The following is a 21,579-nucleotide window of genomic DNA, read 5'->3' on the forward strand; positions in this document are numbered from 1 at the left end:
AGGATACACAATTCCTATACAGGTAGGGGACCTGTTATCCAAAATGCCCGGAATCGGGGGTTTTCCGGATAAGGGATCTTTCCATAATTTGGATCACCACAACTTAAGTCTGCTAAAAGTCATTTAAATATTGAATAAACCCAATAGGACTGTTCTGCCCCCAATAAGGGGTAATTATATCTTAGTTGGGATCAAGTACAGGTACTGTTTTATTATTACAGAGAAAAGGGAATCATTTAACCATTAAATAAACCCAATAGGGCTGTTCTGCCCCCAATAAGGGGTAATTATATCTTAGTTGGGATCAAGTACAGGTACTGTTTTATTATTACAGAGAATAGGGAATCATTTAACCATTAAATAAACCCAATAGGGCTGTTCTGCCCCCAATAAGGGGTAATTATATCTTAGTTGGGATCAAGTACAGGTACTGTTTTATTATTACAGAGAAAAGGGAATCATTTAACCATTAAATAAACCCAATAGGGCTGTTCTGCCCCCAATAAGGGGTAATTATATCTTAGTTGGGATCAAGTACAGGTACTGTTTTATTATTACAGAGAAAAGGGAATCATTTAACCATTAAATAAACCCAATAGGGCTGTTCTGCCCCCAATAAGGGGTAATTATATCTTAGTTGGGATCAAGTACAGGTACTGTTTTATTATTACAGAGAAAAGGGAATCATTTAACCATGAAATAAACCCAATAGGGCTGTTCTGCCCCCAATAAGGGGTAATTATATCTCAGTTGGGATCAAGTACAGGTACTGTTTTATTATTACAGAGAAAAGGGAATCATTTAACCATGAAATAAACCCAATAGGGCTGTTCTGCCCCAATAAGGATTAATTATATCTTAGTTGAGATCAAGTACAAGGTACTGTTTTATTATTACAGAGAAAAGGGAATAATTTAACCATTAAATAAACCCAATAGGGCTGTTCTGCCCCCAATAAGGGGTAATTATATCTTAGTTGAGATCAAGTACAGGTACTGTTTTATTATTACAGAGAAAAAAAGAAATCATTTTTAAAAATTAGAATTATTTGCTTATAATGGAGTCTATGGGAAATGGCCTTTCCGTAATTCGGAACTTTCCGGATAATGGGTTCCCGGATAAGGGATCCCATACCTGTATATACAAAGGAATATGTCAGAATCTCTTTAAAGTATATTTAATTTGCAACAGTCACTACAACACATAACTACGGTGTTTGCCCATTTCCTTTAATATGTTTTTCTCAAACAGCTGGTCACATTTTTACTATATTATTGGTATGGAAAGCAAAGGAAATTTCAGAACCTATAACTTGATAGCAACCAAACAGCAGGCAGCATTTATTAGTGAGCTGCTGAAACACAAATCTGATCGGTCACTATGGGATACTAGAGCTAACCAAACTTTGCACCTTTCGTTACATTACCATGTAGGTGCTATTATTTGATCTTTAAAGGGGACATCTTGTGTGAAAAACAATAATGTGCCAATGAATTGTACTCATCTAAATATAGAAAGAATTTGCTTTAAAAAAAAAAAAAAAAAAAAGTGTTTCGGGCTGATTTATTGAAAATTTCTCCAAAAAACCCACTAGTCCCGCCTATCTGTTTCACTTCCTGCAGCTTCCTTTCCCAGGCTGTGCAGGGGGCTCGGCATACTGCACTGTAGCATAAAAACCTATCAGTAGCTAGGCTGAACTGAAGCCTGTCTGTGCTTGTATGACTGAAGGGCTGTAATTGGCTATCCCCCTCCTACTGTGCTTCTGGCAGGGATTGTTAGGACACACCCACCCCTAATTTGAAACAGGGACCTAAGAGAATCTATAGGGAGCTCCAATAAAAAGGCCATATTTTACAGATAGTATTAATTTTTGGAGCAAAGTGAAACCTGCACCATATGTTATTCATTATTGCCTACAAGATTTCCTTTAAAACATGTAAGGGTACTATGATAAAAGCCAAAGTTTGCTTTAAGCCTAGTGCCCCATAGAATCAGATATTTCTTTTCTTACGGGGGAAACAAAATGCTCCCTGCTGATTGGTTGTTACGAGCTACCAGATCTGGTGCAAAGTTAGTTAAGTTTATTATATCCAGTTATTCAATTCAATATTGGCATCACGGTGTACCTCTTAAGCTTCTCCCTGACATCTGGATTCTTTATTTCATTTCTAAGATCGTCAAATGTCTGCACTGTGGAGAGATTACAGAAGACTCTAAAATCATGGTAAGGAGGTATGCCATGGTCACGACCCCTCTGGACATTCAGTGCTGCCAGATCCAAGGCTACAGCATGGGCCATGGAGAAGAGTTTCTCTGTAAGTTCCGTATTCAGTAACTGTGATGTGACACGCATTTTTGCTGCAACGCCAATGAGTCCTCGAAGAAGTGGATCTATACCACCTTCATTTACAATTCTAAATGGAGAGAAGAATGCCCTGTGGAGAGGTACATGACCTTGTGGAATAGGCTCAAATTTTTCATCCAGACGGTAAAGAATAGGATTTATAAGTGTATGGCCAAACCTAAACGCAGCAGTTGCAAATTCATTCAAGATTCCAGCATTTACATTGGGATCATAACTTTTGTACTCTCCAAGCATCTTCATGCCTACATCTCCAAATATTTTTGGTAACCAGTGTGAATATGTTATGTGCTGCATTTGTGCTCCAACAATCTTACGGGTTTCATGATATATTGTATCTCCATCCCAATGTGGGTTTAGTCTCAGCAATTCGGTTGCAATTCTGTTATGTTCCCGAAACCACAAAGTGTGCATGCTTGTGAGTCCCAACTGCTCATTTGCTCGATGGTCTCCGGCTAAGAAACATGGTATTGGGCTCTCGTTTTCATCTCTCATACATTCTGTTGGAGGTCCAGTGGCAAATGGTAGAAGGGGTTTTCCAGATCTTTGAACAATACCCTGTTTTAAGAGACCACGGTGGCTTGCTGAATCCCTGATTTCATTGGACTCATGGTCAGAACTTCCATAGACATTGGAGGCATCAATATAAGAAGTCAGCTGGTTCATTTGCTCTCTGGGATAAACAGAGTTCATTAAAAGAGAGGTCATGCCACTTCCACATACAGGGCTTGAACGAACCATGGACATACAGCGTGCATTATTTCGGACCCGTGGGTCATTAGGTGGAACCATAATGGGAAAGCAAGGAGCATCATTTGTACAGACAACACTGCAATCCTGACCATCAGAAAACCGAGCCTGACTAAGAGCCACTACAGTAGAATCAAGATCATGATCAAGAAATTGTCCCCACTGCATCAACATATGAGTAAACTGTTCGTCTGGCGTAATTGTATGAGTTCCTATCAATGTTGTTGAAACTAAACGAGGCAAAGGAAGAGGGAAGCCATTATAAATTCTTCCTGATATTCCCCTTGGCAGATTAAATCCATTTTCATAAACAGACTTTAACAAACGTTCAAAAGCGGTCAGTGATGCTCCCCACATAGGATGCTGTAGGTTATTGCAAGTTCCATCGTGGGTTCTGTATTTCTGGTGAAAGCACATATTTGAGCAATTATTGATTCTTCTGTGTGTTGCACACCCTGATAGATTAGCAATCATATTGAGGTACTGAGGAGAAACAAGATCATTATAGTGATAACCTAGAAAAAATGGATAAAAACAGACATATCAATATAATAAACTGTGATATCTCCCAACTTACTCAGGTATGGTATGCAGGTTTGCATGAAATGTTAATTAAAATCAGGCATGCATTTCTATAATGCAGCATTGCCACCAGCACTGCTGTATGAGCTTTCAGGAGCAAAAGTATAAATGTACAGCACCAAAACATTCCTATATATGTTAAAAAAAAAACCGTTGAAGCAATGGGCACAGACTCCAGCAATAGCACAAAATGATAGCAATAGAGGAGTAAATTAAATAAAAATGTACAGTATAGACACCTGCACAATGCTTAATCATGTTGCAGATATTAAACGGTCAAAAAAACTGAACTAACTTGTTCCATTTAGGTCAACCATCAATCCACTCTGTACATGGTCTTGTATCAGCTGTAGTGTCCTTTCAAATATCTCTGCAGCTCTAGCTTGTTCCACGGTGTAGGGATCTCTGGGATATCTAAACAGGGCAAGCAGGTCTCCAGGAGAACGAGGGCGACTGGAAAACAAATGAGTTTATACAATTAATCCTATTTGACCAATATTTTATTGTACATAAAATACTAAACGTGTAGACCACAAAAATACCAGCTTCTGGTTCTACTTACTGCAGATATAGGTAGGACACTGGTTTGCGTTGCTGTGTAGCCCTTACTGCAAGGTAATTATAATTGTGCTAAATAAAAGTTTAACTTAATGATAACTGGTTAATGATTAAGTTAATAAAACTTTAACTTAATGATAATTGGATGGATGGCTAAAGGGCTGTTATGTCCCTTACCTTTTCCTAAAGGACTTCAGATCTTTGAAAAGCTAAGGTTACTTTTAAAGCTTTACTCTTTTCTATGGCACAAGGTTTTGTAGTACAGTTATAGAAATTAAGAGATAATCAACCATTTTGTTGATGAAAAAAATATTTAGAGAACAGAAAAATATTTCTCAGAAGAAGGAGGGAGAAAGCACTTTTAAATGGTAGCACATTTCACACATTCTGGGCGCAACATACTAACATCCACCCCGAGTTCACCAACAAAACAATAGTTATAGACACAGTTGATTTAGAGAGGAAACATCATATAAATTAAATGGCAGAAATGAAAAAGGAAAGCAGAATAAATCTCGAGCTGGTAACCAGTAAATCTTAACAGTAAAATGATGCCCAGCATTTGATAAATGAGACCCCGTGTGACCTTCTACTTAAATGGGTGGAATACACCTCCTATTTTACGGTACTAATGGACAACTGCATTTCACTGAACTCACTACTCCCTCTTCCTCTGTAGGGTAACTTGTTTGAAGGAAGCTGCAGAACTTGTAATAAGCAGCAGCTTATTATATTGTGGGCTTAACTATAAACTGGTAATTTGTTTTATCAGTTTCTCTTCTGCAGCCAGTGACTTGGCAGAACAGGATAGGATAGGATTGGATTGGGCAAGAAATTGGAAAAAATAAAAAAAATTGAATTAATCGAACAGGCAAAAAGTATGTTCAACAAAAGACCTATTGTCCATAAGAAAAAGTCCACACTGACCTTTATAAACCCCAGGCCTGCACCCTGCTTCTTTCCATAATAGATTTAGTATTTCTAGTAGTCAGAGTGCAATTTGTATTCAAGTTTTGATTCTGTGCACAATTCTCAATCTTGTCTGAACGTTGTTTACCTTATGAGTTGCATGTTTTTTGACCAAGTATTGTGTGAAGATTCTGTACAGGCTGGTTCAACCTGGCCTGTCTGATTTTTCATATTTTAATTTATCCCATGTTCACATTCAAACTCCTAGCCTCCCCAGTGGTTGTACATTAAACCTGGCAGCAGCCAAGTAGCAGAATGCAATTCCTAAATTTCAAGATGGCTGTATTAGGCAGATATGAGGTTTTTTTGGTACTCTGGGTTTAGGAGACCCCAAATAATTTATTTACATGATTAAAAATTACACTTGAGGAATGGGGGCTAACGACACAAGATTTTTTAGAAAAAGCTGCTTGAAGGAAGTATAGTGTTTATATTAAGTGAACAATATCTGATGTATCCTGTTAAGCAACAAATTTGATTTTCCATGGCACAATAAATTCTGTCAGTGGAGCTGTAAAGTCTGGATACCTTTGGAATAAGGTGAAGAAAAACAAATGAGTTTATTCTAAATTTAAGTCGGCAATTTAAGTCAAAATGCTGCAGTGGAACAGGTGTAAACCAAGATGTTCAAGGGAGGACCATGTTCATGAAAAGGAACTTCACTTGGGTTGTTAGTTTTCTGTTCACCAGCTTGTTTTTCAGAGTTTTAACTTGGTCTATCCATCCACCCTCTCTTTTGGCCACTGGCTATGGCTCTATGGCCGTTTCATTTACAAACATGATCCTTCAATTAATAACCTCTCAAGCAAAGTGCCCTGGGAAAAGGAAAAACTTCCAAAACTTTGCTGCATTCAAACTAACATGGAAGCACTTTATATGTAATGTCATTGTTAGAAGGGATGCACAAAATTAATTAGGCAATTTTAATTTAGCTAAGATCAAGAGCTGTTACAAAGAGAATTTAGGCCAGATACTGTATGCAATTCAAGTTTGTATTTATTTTTTGTTGGGGGGCACGGAGAAAGAAATAAAGTCTGGGAAAAAGTTATTCAAGTTCAAACCTCAGCTTGCCAAGGAACTCATGTTCATTATGTTAATTAAAGGGCATTTGGCACAGTAATACATATCTGCTTTAATAAATGCAACATTGTTCAGCATCTGTTTAGATGTGCTATTCCTATTGGCATGATTTTCAATAGATATGTTGATAACATCAGCCTTAAGGCAAATTTGAACTGTTTGCTAAGGTCACGCCGGGGCAACATTACAAGCGGCAATTTAGTATACAGAGGAGTTGTAATGTGTAAAATTCCTCCCTGTGGAGAGGCACATGAATGAGGGTCAATTAATGAAGGTGGCTGGATGGGCTTTTGTTTGAGTACCATCAGAAAGATCCAAGCTGCACAATTAAACATCCAGTTTAACTGCCAAATAATGTATTTGTCTGCTTTAGTTTAGTTTGTAATGAGTCATCTGGGTCTTATTTGCTGCCCACTCCCAAGCTTGTGACTACCTTCACTTAACCTTTACAAACACATTAAGACACACTTAGGAGCTTATTTATTAACATTGGAGATTGGGTGCTATGAGAAACATCACCGGTGATGTTTCTCACCAATTCTCCACTTAATGTCAATTTCTACACACATTTGTTGTTGTGGTATAGATATGCAATAAAGCTACACTGCTATTTATTGAACCATCAAAATAAAATAGGTTCCAGATACCTTTGGGCTTGTAGGAGTGGGACAGAGTATGTTCCAAACATGCAGCATGTAACAAAAGCTGGGGGGTTTCTCCAAAACCCAGGAATGGGAGCTGTATGTTCATTTAAGACATACTTGAACCTCAGAGTACAACTCTGGTGTTAGTAGCACTTTTAATGGTGGAATTTTCTCCATAGATGAACAAGCTCGTTTGAAATAATGCCATGGTGTGAAATCATGAATGAAGAGAAATATACAGCTTTATAAATCTTGTTAACACCAAGGTTTACTCTATTTTCCCTACATACATTTGTGTAGGGGTTAGGGTTGCCAGCTTTTATGAAAAAAATATTGGTTTATTTTGAATATCTGTCTTCCTTATTAACAACATCAACATCTAATTTTTACCAACAGAGCCGGAAATAAGCGTGCCAGGTGGCAGCTCTAGTTCTAGCATGGGGACTCCCACTCAGTTGATGCAGGGTACTAGTTCTGCAGTTGCAACTTGCCACCCAATGACACTGGGCAGTTAACCATAGCATAAAAAGATGGATGAACATAAATTCCTCTCGGAGGTACAAACAGAGCTCTAATGTGTACACAGAAGAGTAGACCATACAAATACAGAGGGGGGTCCTCCTTAAAAACTTGTGTGGTTTTCCTTGCTGATTTAACATGTAGTGATCCATTTGGCCCACAAAGAGGGATATGTTTGGACTTTGGAGAGGCCGTTGGATGTGGTGAGCACCTGTGCTTTATGTCTATGATAAAGCACAAAGTGCTTTATAGTAAATGTTACAGATAATGAAAGAAAGTATTATATTGCCAGTACAGTTTCCCAACTGCACTGATCTTCATTGGAACTATTTAGCCAAACCTGTTACATTAAAAACAGTTATATTTTAGGGTTCATGGCCTAAAAGTGATATAATATTGCCTGTGATAGTACATTTATCTTACAGTAAAACAGAACAAAGCATATGTTCGAACGTGATGTTTCCTTTGTTTTTATGGCAACATCTGTTCAGCAGAAGATGCTTAGGTAACAATATCCTTCTAGGTTTGGGTACAGAATAGAAAACAAGCTTGATTTTAATTTCAACCTGGCCTTTTGACATGTAAAATTCCCTGTAGGACTTCAAACAGGTTCATCTCTGCAAACATCCACAGTAAGTGGTGCCAGAGGGATACACTCCAAATTTGGATAGATGATTAACTTGGCTTGGTGGATTTCCCAGGCATGAAGTAAATGTGCCAATGTCCAGGTGTTGTTTATATAATGCAAATGTCAGAGAAGGGAGACCATTTAAGGAAACATTCTTTTAATGTGCTGTAATGCATCTAGTCTGTCGAACAGATCAGTTGCACAAACAATCACAGGCTCTTTTATTGCATTCTGACCTCTAAGGAAAAACCATCATTAAAAGAATAAAAACAAAGGAATAATATATGGAATATTGTACCTGTCAAACAGATGGGTCCTTGTGGAGTTTATAGCTCTGTCTACAGTTGCAATAGCTTCAATAATTGAAGTTGCAACAAATGGGTCTCCAGTGCGGCTTACTTCAGGCACTGAGAAAACACAAATAAATGAGAATAATTATATAAAATCATAGCAGTCACAGTTAAATACAATGTAAGTACAATACGTATGCTAATATTCATAATATAGACAATCAGATTCTTACATTAAAGCCAATTAAATATACTGTAGCTGCTACTGAAAGCAGAATGTCATTCCCTGATGGTTCTAACTACGCGCACCACTGAAACAAAGTGGAAGTAGTCAGCTTTCCTCCATGCAAGATTTCATTTCTTACAATTTCTTGTTCTCTGAAGGATATATTTAACATAAATACTTTCCTTCTATACCCTGCCTCTACACTTGCATATCCAGCTCTAGGCTGGCACTGAAGATGCGCAAGGGTGAAATTTGGGCTGGAGAGTGTGGAATTTTTATGATTGATCATATCTTGTGCTCTGCCCCAACGAAGTTTAATTTGTTCAAAATTAATGCTCATTATTTTAAATAATATATTAATAAAAGTTGGAGGAACCCTTAGGTGACTCTCAAAATATTTATGAATTAAGGTCCCCATACACGAGCAGATCCGCTAGCTTGGCGATGTCGCCAAGCGAGCGGATCTTCACCCGATATCCCCACCTACGGGTGGGCGATATCAGGAAACGTTTAGGTAAAAAAAAAAAAATAATAATTTGATCGTTTGGCCCTGGGGATTATGTGAGCGGCAATGGGGGAGTCGGTTCACGGACCGCATCAACGAGCCGACGCGGTCCTCGATCCGACTGAATTTTCTAACCTGCCCGATCGATATCTGCCCAATTTTAAACCAGATATCGTTCGGGTAGGCCCCTCGTTTCTGCCCCTACATGGGGCGATAAGCTGCCGAATCGGTCCAAGGGGCCGATATCGGCAGCTACTATCGGCCCGTGTATGGGGACCTTTACAGTGGCTCATCCTTTATATGATAATCATAGCAATAATACAGGTTCCCAACAGAATTTGACTGAATAATACACATTTGTCAGGGAGTATTTTTTTTTATTATTAGACAAGCATAGCTATACCCAAGAAGGCAAAGGATAATTAGGCAGAGACACTGCTTTGGAATGCCAGATCTAGCAGCATATATTTCTTTTAAAGGTTTCTTTTGGTAGAAAAATTTGGCTCAGATTGACTTACTAGGTCTCAAAAGGTCCTAAGCAAGTTGCATACTTTACTCGCATCCCAAAAAGACTTGAAGGCATGCTTTAAGGCCTCTATAATCAGTGAGATGAAATGGGAATCTCTCTCTAGTCTTGCAAGGCATAACCATCTAAAGATGGTTATACATGGGCCGATAAAATCTGCTGATGGTCTGAGTTGGCAGCTTATCTGCCGTGTATGTGGCCCTCAGATGGGCCTGCCCAACCAATATCTGGCTGGTTCAGGTTTCTGGCAGGTTTTAAAATCCGACTAATCTCCCTGTGTGTCACTGCTCTTAAGGAGGGCATATTCAGGAAACATTCGCTAGTTTGGCGACCTTGACAAATAAGCAGATCTTTCCATGTATGAGAGCTTTAGCTTAAATGTGTGTGCTGGAGTCTTGACTTGTTTGTGCACATGAGAATGGGTCTTAAATAGAATATTGAGTAAAAATGTTGTGCAATCCCTTTCTTAGTCCCTTTCTATATAAATGCGTGAGCTCACACCCTCTTCTAACATGACATAATAATCTCAGCAGGTGAACGATTTTCCTGTAAAAATCAGTACATTCAGTATAATAGTATGGCTTCTAAAAGTAAATAATTAAGAAAGCAGGGACATAGTATATACATGAAAATATAACTAGGGCATAATTTCTTTACCTAATACACTTAGCACCATACTGACGGAAGAGTAGCCAATGGGATTTCGTGCTACACATTCGTATCGCCCTTGGTCTGCAAGGCCAGCATCTCGGATAGCTAAATATCCATGTGGGCTAATGTGGAACTTCCCGCTTTCCGTTACTTGGATTCCATCCTGCAGAAAAACACAGGCATTGGTTTTGGTCCAAAAACCTCTTTACTGGTTTATAATTCTTTTAAAGGAGCCTATTAACATAACAAACAATTTCCAGACAAATTATTCAGAAAAATGTTTCTTGCTTTTTGGCAACGTTTCAAAAGCATACCTCTACAATAACTGAACACTGAGCTTTTCTGTTGATTCATAATCACATAGATTACTTGATTTACTTTTTTACCCTCAAACAACAGCTGAAGGGTATAGAGAATATAAAGCTTGTCAATAAGAAACATATTTTATTCAGTTTCCAAAAATAGACAACTGCACAACAGAGGTATAGAATATTCAAGCACACAATTCTTCTTCCATGCATATTTGCACTTTATACTATATTCCTTGGAATAACCGAGGAATTCTTTGTAAAGAACAAGAACATTTTTGACCACTAGTAGTCCTGCTGCTTTTCTTTTTTTCTTTTTGAATTCCCCATCACATCTACATGTATTATCACTGTTTCTGTAGAGAAGTACTTTCTTATGTATTATATCTTTCAAACTTCTTCCCTCCAAGTCATGTTTTACTGCCTGAAAATGTTTCCCTCCTGAAATGTGTTAATTGGCTCTCGGAGCCTGAGCAAACATTACTACAACTCCCATACACATCATAAATGCAGAGAAGCAATGGTGTGTATAAACAACATCTGTATTATCCGTTGCAGAAAAAGGAAACAAACCATGTTTTACTCTTCAAAATTTTTACATTCTTCATTTTTACATTCTTTACTGGCCCTGCTATGATATCGGATCCAGTATTCAGAATACTTGGGATCTGGAATTTTTTCAATAAGGGGTATCGAAAAAGCTGGTGTTTATATACCAGGTGGTGCGAGTGCTACCCAAGAGAATCTGCTGTAATGTAATAGGGCCTGTAATCTGTTGAAACTGTCCAGTCTACTAAAGGAAGCACATTCATTGTTCTTGTTTAACAACGATTAGAGCTGAAAATTTCTTGGGTATGCAAGTTGTAGTTCGGTTTGAAGATTTTTTTAATCCACTTTTTTACTTGCTCAGCTGAGAGAGTGTGTCACATGTAGCAGCTATACCTGGAGAGCAGCAAGAGTAACCATCACTTGCATAGAGCTTCACATGACTTTTCCAACATATCGCAACAGTTTTCCCTCTTTTTAACACGCTAGCTGACATTTAGCTGACACTGTGGGTTTAATCATGTGCATCCTATGAAGGTAGAGATTGAAATAGGACATTATTTCCTGCAATGTATGTATACAATAAACCCAAGATGAGAGGTCCTAAAGCTTTCAATATCCTGAGTTGGCAATATAATCTTGGCTGAGGGATGTAAAAGACACGTAAAAGACAAATGAAGCAGTTACCTTGTTCCAGGTTATTATAGGAAGTGGGTCACCCTGAGAGCTACAGGGAATCTGAACATCAGTGCCAACTTCTACAGTCATGTCATTTGGCACAGTGGCAAACACAGGAGTAACTGAAACCAAAAGATGACAACGTATAGCAGTCAGGTGATTTTATCTGAGTTAGGATCCCTTGTGAGCACAGAACATATATATCAAACTAATGACCTCTTAAAGACCTAAACAACAAATGTGGCTCTATTTTTATTCAGTCCCAGTAAGCGTGTTGATTTTCCACTTTACAGGTAACTCTGTTCTTTGGTTGTTGTGCTGTTGGTTTTATTTCCTTAGCACTGAGAAGCCTTCTCAAATTTGTTGGTGTTTGGGTTGTCTAACAAAGTGTGGCTTCAATAGTTATGGGAAAGGGAGAAAATGCAATAGTTTTGATTAAAAGGAAACCAGGCCCATATACTTATGGTTGAAAGTGTACCAGAACGGGCTTTCTGCAATTTAAATCTTTATAGAGATCAGGTTTCTGGATATGGGATCCCATACCTGTATCACTGAAATCCTGTAAAAACCTCACTGTATTTGCTCCACCAATACCACTTCCTAAAGAACAAACTAGTATATTTGCTTTCCTGGGACATTTACTGCATAGCTAACTTACTTTGAAGTCAACAAAAATTAAGATTGTTAGCCATTCTGCCATCATTTGTGTACAATATAGTTATGCAAGACAACCTTTCTGATTGCATTCCATTTTCCTTGTTTAGTTAGCAAGGTGGTTGGAGAACTTTGGAACATGTTTTTCAAACTGATTTATACCCATAAAGGAGTCTTTAAATCTCCCATACAGAACTGCATAATATACGAAGGAAAGAATAAAATAACTGTGGAATTTGCTTACCTCTCGTCTGCACAATGAGTTGGGCTGCAGTGCTTTTAGAACCGACTATATTTACTGCCTGGCATTCATACTGGCCTTGGTCATGTAAAGCAACCCGGAGAATTCGCAGTGTCCCACTAGATAAAACCTGATGCCTTCTATCCACAGAAAGCTGGTTTCCTAGAAAGAATCCAATACCCATGCAACGATATTCAGTTGTAGATATAAACTTTCCGAACTACACAGTAAATTGGAACATAGATACTTTGATGGATTCTAAGGGTTATGGCTGTTATCGCTCCAAATACTAGTGAATGAAAAGCACCTTAACTGGATGGGCATGGAAACTTGACAACTGGACCTTAGGGAACACCTATTATTCAGAACGGCAAAAAATTGATCTATGTCACAGAAATTGCATGCAGTGATATCAGACTTACCTCCCTTAGTCCAGGCGATCACCGGCTTTGGATTACCTTGCGCTTCACAATGAAAATCGACTGTGTGACCCTCAAACACATTCCGGTCTTGTGGCACAACTGTAAACTGTGGCACAGCTGGAGAAATGGAGTTATATATGTTTAACATAGGTAGCATAGCAAAAAAAAGATGCAGAATGTTACTGAATGCACATTCAATATTACAGATCTGGTTAAAATGTGTAACTGAGTGAATTGAAGAGCTTTCTACTTGTATCTTTAGATTATAATGAGATATAAACTATATGTTATAAATACATTGTCTTTGGGGTTCTCAAATCCATCAATTAACAAAATTCTGGATTTATTGTGAGGCTTTAAAAGGGCCAATGTAGGGTATTACTGGCATGGATTTCTCTAAGCTTTGAACACAATTGTTCCACCTGTTCTGCCTAACATTTCTTTGAGGCATGAATAATCTAAAACATTATTGTAGGGCTGGTATGGTATCCTGTGGTGCAGGGGTCAAACCAAAGGTCTGTCTGACCAATATCCACAAGAATCAGTCAAATATCTATCAAATGTAGCATTTGCCCCTATTATAATATAATTATTAGCCATGGGGTCAACTTTTATTAGCATTAATTGGTCCAAAATGCCGGTTAGGCAAGGATATGCTTGTTTGGCAACCATGTGTGAATCTATTTGTGTATGGACAGACCAAATACAGTTAAATTGCTTGCTATGGCTAACCGTACATATGAAAATAAAATCCTCTATGTGATGGTTTAAATGTGTGGCCCCACATTGTAAAAATGGCAGGATAAACAGGATATAATTGGTGCTATAGAATGGCCAAAATGTGTGGCAAATGAATGCTTAAATGCACAGGAGAAGAATAGGTTCTGTGAATATGTGTGACAGAATGATAAACATCCATGGTATACATGAAGGACACAATGGTGACATGTATGAAAATAAGTGATAAGAAGTTGCTGGATAGAACGGTGAAAATATGTGGGAAGTAATTATGAGTGCATCTAGAATGGAAAGGATAGTAATCATAATGAAAGAGCAATGTTAAAAATATATGGCATAGAATAATGAAGGGTAGGATGAGAATATCAAAGAAAAAAATGTAAGAATGTAAGACAGAAGCATGGGTGAATGCATGAGATATAATAATGAAAATGTATGGGATGGACTGAGGAGACTGTGTGGGATAGGACTATGAGAATGCATGGCCTATAATGGTAACAATTAGAAGTGTTTGAATGCATGGCACACAGACAGGGAGCATCCTAACCCATCAGGGAAGCCTATTACTATTATAAAGGGACCATACATAATAACATCTGAATTATCCCCTTACCTTGGACTATAATATAGGCAGTAGAGTGAATTGTTTCTACAGAGTTTGTTGCAAAACACGTGTATTCTCCAGCATCATCCTGATTAACATTCTGAATATAAAGTCCTCCTGATGGAGTAATGTTTATGCGGGGGTCACTTGGTAGCGGGGTTCGGTCACCTCTAGTCCATGTGACCCGTGGATGTGGTTGTCCTGTGGCACTGCATTCTAATGTTACACTTTCACCGACAAGCACTTCTGTGTTTTGAGGCTGAATTACAAAAGTGGGTGTTGCTGTTACAAATTAAAAAAAAAAAAGAGAGTGGAAATAGAGGCATTATTGAAAAAAACAAAAACTGAATTTATCACAGGAAAAGATGATTTATAGGCTGAAAAGAGTCTTCAGCCTAATAATGTATCATGTTTCAAGAGACAGGCGACATACTTTACCTGGAGTTCCATAGTATCTGAGGGTTACTTCATGTGTTTTCACTTCTCCAGCTACATTTTTTGCCATACACTGATAAATTCCCTGGTCAGTCTCCTTGGTGTTTTGGATCATCAATGTTCCATCATTCAGGAGGTTCAGCCTAGAGTCATCTTTCATGCTGAGCTCATTGCTGTGTAAATAAAAAACATGTAAACTTATGATTTCCAAGCATTACTAAGAGAAACTAAAGTTTACACAGTGGGACTATACAATCAACAAAAAAGTGTTCTCCTTAAACAGGTAATTGTCTCCTAAGGCTAAAGGCAGATCAAAATTTAAATTTATACGTTTTTCAAATTTAAAAAAAAAAAAAATGGAGTCTCCCATAGACTCCATTATAAACAAATAGTTCTAATTTTTAAAAATGATTCCCTTTTCTCTGTAATAATAAAACAGTACCTTGTACTTGATCCCAACTAAGATATAATTACCCCTTATTGGGGGCAGAACAGCCCTATTGGGTTTATTTAATGGTTAAATGATTCCCTTTTCTCTGTAATAATAAAACAGTACCTGTACTTGATCCCAACTAAGATATAATTACTCCTTATTGGGGGCAGAACAGCCCTATTGGGTTTATTTAATGGTTAAATGATTCCCTTTTCTCTGTAATAATAAAACGGTACCTGTACTTGATCCCAACTAAGATATAATTACCCCTTATTGGGGGCACAACAGCCCTATTGGGTTTATTTCATGTTTAAATGATTCCCTTTTCTCTGTAATAATAAAACAGTACCTGTACTTGATCCCAACTAAGATATAATTACCCCTTATTGGGGGCAGAACAGCCCTATTGGGTTTATTTAATGGTTAAATGATTCCCTTTTCTCTGTAATAATAAAACAGTACCTGTACTTGATCCCAACTAAGATATAATTACCCCTTATTGGGGGCAGAACAGCCCTATTGGGTTTATTTCATGTTTAAATGATTCCCTTTTCTCTGTAATAATAAAACAGTACCTGTACTTGATCCCAACTAAGATATAATTACCCCTTATTGGGGGCAGAACAGCCCTATTGGGTTTATTTCATGTTTAAATGATTCCCTTTTCTCTGTAATAATAAAACAGTACCTGTACTTGATCCCAACTAAGATATAATTAATTCTTATTGGATGCAAAACAAGCCTATTGGGTTTATTCAATATTTAAATGATTTTTAGCAGACTTAAGTTATGGAGATCCAAATTATGGAAAGATCCTTTATCTGGGAAACCCCAGGTTCCAAGCATTCTGGGCAACAGGTCCCAAACCTGTACTATAAAAGGTGGAAAAAGAAACTTGATTGCAATGAAAGACACAGCTCCACTCATTTTTACAAACTGACTGTAGTTGCCATGTTTTTTCAAATATTCAACACACCCGAGTTTGAGGAAATTTGAGATTTAAATAAATCTGTCAGTAAATACAAGGGTTAGACTGTTGAATTATTTGTTCCTTGCTGAATAAAATAGTCTCTTCAGTCTAAAAGGATATTAAATAAGTGAATTTCTGAAAATGTTCTTTTATTAGAAGTTTGAGTGTAATGCTTGGTTTTCCCTTATTGTACATACATGCTCAGAGCAACTGTCAGTAATCCTTCTGCTCTCTTTAAGGTGACAGTTCCCACCTAAACCGTAGGAATTTCTACGAAAGAATCCCACCTATGCTCTCTGGAGGCTAAGCCCTTGGTTGAAATACTTTACCTGCAAAGAGATGTTATAAGGCTAAACTGGATCATGACAAAATCTTTTAGTCCAAAAAACTCAATTTACAATTCATAAAACATGTGAGTCCAAGTGCATTAATGTTCGTATGACTCAATATATTTGGCACTCTATTAGAAAAAACATAACTTTTGGTGTAAAGAACCCAGTTTTGTTGCAAAAGTAATAAAATAATTTTATATATAAAATAAAGTTTACCTTAAATGCTGCTGCTTTTACATTTTTACATAGACAAGCACAGGAAAGTTAACTTAGACGCTTGTAAGTTAACCCTTGCCTCTCGTGCAAGGGGATATGGACTGCAGGGCAGGAACCTAGAAAAAAGTAATTACTGGAAATGCTCCTAAAAAGTATATCTTGGTCTTGAGCCAGGTTATACACCAAGCTCCATAATTTCTTACCAAGGGCCCCATCGGTTCTATAGACCCACCATGGCAGTTATAGCTATAGGAGATCAGAGGAGTCATTTACTGCAAGTAAGTAATTCTGAGCACAATCACCATGTTTTCTTTCCCACAATGATGAGGTCCAGTGTCATTGTGGTTGCTAGGGGGCATTGCCAAAATTAATGGAACTACGTGCACATTGTGTTGCAAATTAGATGCATTTGAGTGACATATGCACTCAATTCTTTAGGTGCAAGCAACTCTAGATTCGGAATGAAAGGCAGTAAGGACTGAGCGGTGCAGAGTGCAACTAAATAAAAGTGCAAAAACTGTATTTTTCTGCAAGTACCTTAAATTTATTGGGTTTTAACAAGCAACTCACTATGGGGTAAAGTGCTGGAGTGTAACTGCGCTCGCAGTCGTAAACGGCCTCTCATAGTACATATTGAAATCTGTCATCTATGTAGCATTATATGATATAAATATAAACACACTAGCACAATAAAATAGTGGTCATTGATAGAATATTAGGATTATCATCTATGGGGAAATTCTTCTCTCGTATAAATGAATAGGCAATGATTTCTAAGTATGTTATAAAGCAGGGTCAAAGGCAAACAGACCAAAATTTAATAGAGGTGTAAAATAATAACTTTGCTGGATGGAAGAAATGTGTCTCTCTGATAAATAGGTAGTATAATATGGACCCGTACAACTCATCTAGCCCATCTAGGCAACTGCCACCGCAGAGCTCAATGAGCAAACGGATAAAGTTTGGGGGTGCTGAGTTCTAGACTTGTCCCTTCAAAATGGGGAGAATTAAAAATGCTAAATTAAGCCTGTCTAAAAAAGGATCAGATGACAAGAACCACTTGCTTTAAACAGTCAGAGAGGCAGCAGCTTTGAGTGAAACATGAAGAATGCACCTATTAAAGCCAACATATTTCTGTGCAGTACCTCAGCATTACATTAGTGGAAATGTCAGTGCCATTAACACAAACAGCAAAGGACAAAGAAAGCAATGTACAAGGACTTGGAAAGGTTTTTACTAACTTTGGCCAAGCCCCGAGGCGTTTTTGTTTTCATGCATGTACCACTAAATGTCATAGGCCAGTTTACTGCTAATCTAGAACATATCTCAAATAATACAATTACACTTTATCATAACCATGAAAATGGAACAATTGTTTAAATAAATGACTGCAAACTAGTCCACTGGCACCAACCTTCCCTCCACCTCAAACCTACTTATTTCGAAGCCAGATGATTTCTGGTTTGGGATTGCCTTCAGCTCGGCATGTGAAATACACAGTGTTCCCAAAGGTAACATCCACATCTTGTGGCTCTGATGTAATCCTTGGCCTCTCTATAATAAAACAATGGTAGATTTACTGCACAGCAACAGAATATGGTACAGCTAAAATTATGGGCGCCGAAAGAACAAGAAAGTAGAAGAAAGTAGTTGAGAAGATAAAATCAGATGTCAAATATTGCCCCTGACCGCAGGAAACCCTGCTTCATACAGCAAGGAACTCAGTAAATTATTTCTGGGGGAATAAAAATAAATAACAGAAGCCTTTCCAAGAGATAACCTTGAGATGGAAGTGATTTCCCCCATTTTACTAAGCCTGGACATTGGTTTGCAATCCTGCAACATTTTAATTATATGGGGCGTGATATGAAGCTCATCAAGACCATGATATTTGGCATATGTATGAATGCTATCATGTTGTATATAAAATGTACAGCCAAACTTCTCAATACTCTGCATGTGTGCATTCTGTCAAGCAAATCAAACATTTTAACATGGATACTTGTGTTGCATATACTCACCACAATTCAGTTCACTTGGTGTGATGGTGGATACCGATCTCCCTTGAAGTCTGCGTGGATATTCGCACGTGGCAGCAGCTTGTGCATTGCCGGATTCAGAATAGATTTTTAGTAGATCTGCCAACCACAAGATCTCACAGTCACAATGAAGAGCGTTTGAATCCAATCGCCTATTGAAAGATAATAGTCACACTGTGATGTTTTGATCAAACTAAAATTAAACATATACTTAGTGATTCAGATGTCAACCCTTCTCTCAGTGCTTCTGCATTGCGCTGTCCAACATCTTTCATGCTTTAAGCCAGTGATTCCCAACCAGTAGCTCGTGAACAACATGTTGCTCACCCCACCCTTATTGCTTCCAGTGGCCTATAGTAGGTGCCAATTTTTAAATTTCAGTTTTGGAAGAGACTAAGGGGCTGATTTACTGATCCACGAACGGTCCGAAGGCGTTTTTTTCCTAATGATCGGTATTTTGCGATTTTTTCGGAAATTGTCGCAACTTTTTCGTAGCCATTACGAATGTTTCGCAAAATGTCGCGACTTTTTCGTAGCGCTTCAACTTGCGTGAAAAGTCGCGACTTTTTCGCAGCTTTCGCGCCGAGTACGAAAGTTTCGGATTCATTCAAGCTTCAGTATGGTGACTTTTCTTGGGCCAGGTTGGAGCTGCAGGGTGCCATTGAGTCCTATGGGAGACTTTCCTTGGGCCAGGTTGGAGCTGCAGAGTGCCATTGAGCCCTATGGGAGACTTTCCTTGGGCCGGGTTGGAGCTGCAGGGTGCCATTGAGTCCTATGGGAGACTTCCAAAATCATGCTAAGTCTGAAAGTTTCGCTTACGAGCGCTCAATACGAAAAAGTCGCGACAAGATACGAGCAAATCGTAATGGCTATGAAAAAGTTACGAAAAAGTCGCAACAATTTACGAAAAGTCGTAACGGCGGCGAAAAATACGAAAAAGTTGCAAAATGTTCGTTTTCCAATTGGAATTTTTCCAATTCGGATTCGGATTCGTGGGTTAGTAAATCAGCCCCATAGTGTAAAAACAAGCAGACCTACTGCAGGCTCACAGTTGTCATGGGGCTGTCAACACAGCAAATCACAGTCATTATTTGGGATCCCCAAAGAACTTTTTCATGCTTGCGCGGCTCACCCCACCTTTTACATGCTTGTGTGGCTCACAAGTAAAAAAGGTTGGGGATCCCTTCTGTAGGCCAACAAAAGCAGATATATATAAGGGTCATAAAATATCTTGGAGGGCTGCATCAACTCATGGGCCTTCAGACAAAATATGCCTTGAACGGACAGTACAGAACTAAGGTTCTAATACGTACAAAGGAGAAGTGAATTAAAGAAAACCATAGAGTGTAGTCACAAAGGGGGTGCTGAATTTATTATACAAAGCTACAGAAGGTTTTAGCATACAAGGGCACTGTTTATGTGAGCTCACATACTGAATGTTTACATCAGAGAGAAATCTGGCACGAATATGTTTAACAATAATAAAGCCCAGTTATTTGCTGAGGAAGAGAGAGCCTGGTCCTGGATACTTTCCAAGCAGCTCTAGACCTACATGTTAAACCCCCCACTGAAGGCCTATATTACATCATTAGGTACAATGAAAACATACTCACAGCCTTTTCATAGATTCCAGCTGACTAAACGTGCCCGGCACCAAGTGAGTTATTCGATTGTTATGCAGAAATCTGTTAGCGATAGAAGAGGGATAGTAATATTACATCACTTGCTATCCAGAATTCCTTAACAAGACTAGGCTACACCAAGCCAAACATGAAACTTACAGTCTTTCCAGCTTGGGTAAGTAATTAAATGATTCTGGTTCTAAGGTCTCAATTTGGTTAAAGTGTAGATACCTGTAAAGGATGGAAAAAAAAAGTGTCTTATTCTTGGCACTCTATTCTGAAGGAATGTTATGCCACAGAAATATTATACTGCCTCGCATCAATTCAGCGGTTATTCTGCTATTTACAGAAAACAGAGGGTTATATATTTTAATATGTAACGGAGATTTTACAAGCAAAAATGTACAAACCTGGGTTATATTTCCTTGCAACAACAGCACCCACGGCCAATATGATTCTAGCTCGATAGAACTCTTCAGCAAGTCCAATCAATATCTAGCCAATAGGTCTGGACTGAGATAATAGTCCCTGGGCATTTCATGTACACAGAGGGTCAAGCAGCCCCCACTGCCCAAATGATAGAGACTGTCTATAGCATCTTACAGCAGCCCCTCTGGCATTTGCCAATACCTACATATTGCCAGACCGGGACTGCTGGCCAAGCCCGAAGTCTCTTATCATTGACCCATGTAGAGGCAGTGTATGTCTACTAGGTTGTAGAATGATGCCAGGGGTGAGGAGGAACAAACATTGAGACAGAATGAGACATTATTTAAAACCTGATATCAGTACAAACAATGCTTTTATCAAGGTCCAAGAAAAAAGTATTTTATCCTCTATCAAAAAATAATAGGTTGGCTGCAAATGTCATCTTTTAGATAAAACACTATAGGGTCAATGTAATAAAAGCCACAATTCCAGGTCTAGTATCCCACACCAAATGTATATTTAATTTCAAATAGCTGAACAACAGATTGACAATCAAGTTCTTATGACTTTTCAATTAATCTGTACTGAGGAGGTTTCCCATTCAGAGTGGCATGGAAATCCA

At 38.2% G+C, this 21,579-nt stretch overlaps 1 protein-coding gene across 2 annotated transcripts in view; it reads right to left on the minus strand.

Annotated features, from left to right (window-relative positions):
- Positions 1-21,579, minus strand: part of pxdn (peroxidasin) — a 72,532-nt gene that overhangs the window by 10,276 nt on the left and 40,677 nt on the right. For both annotated transcript variants that reach the window (XM_012962904.3, NM_001083346.1), the window contains 13 exon segments: positions 20,688-20,759; positions 20,520-20,591; positions 18,889-19,058; positions 18,304-18,421; positions 14,920-15,089; positions 14,491-14,763; positions 13,140-13,256; positions 12,721-12,879; positions 11,832-11,944; positions 10,297-10,453; positions 8,391-8,499; positions 3,990-4,147; positions 2,127-3,627 (listed from right to left, as the gene is read on the minus strand). In XM_012962904.3, the coding sequence (XP_012818358.1) occupies positions 2,127-3,627; positions 3,990-4,147; positions 8,391-8,499; positions 10,297-10,453; positions 11,832-11,944; positions 12,721-12,879; positions 13,140-13,256; positions 14,491-14,763; positions 14,920-15,089; positions 18,304-18,421; positions 18,889-19,058; positions 20,520-20,591; positions 20,688-20,759 (3,189 nt within the window).

Source organism: Xenopus tropicalis, chromosome 5 (genome assembly GCF_000004195.4).
Source record: "Xenopus tropicalis strain Nigerian chromosome 5, UCB_Xtro_10.0, whole genome shotgun sequence".
NCBI lineage: Eukaryota > Metazoa > Chordata > Amphibia > Anura > Pipidae > Xenopus > Xenopus tropicalis.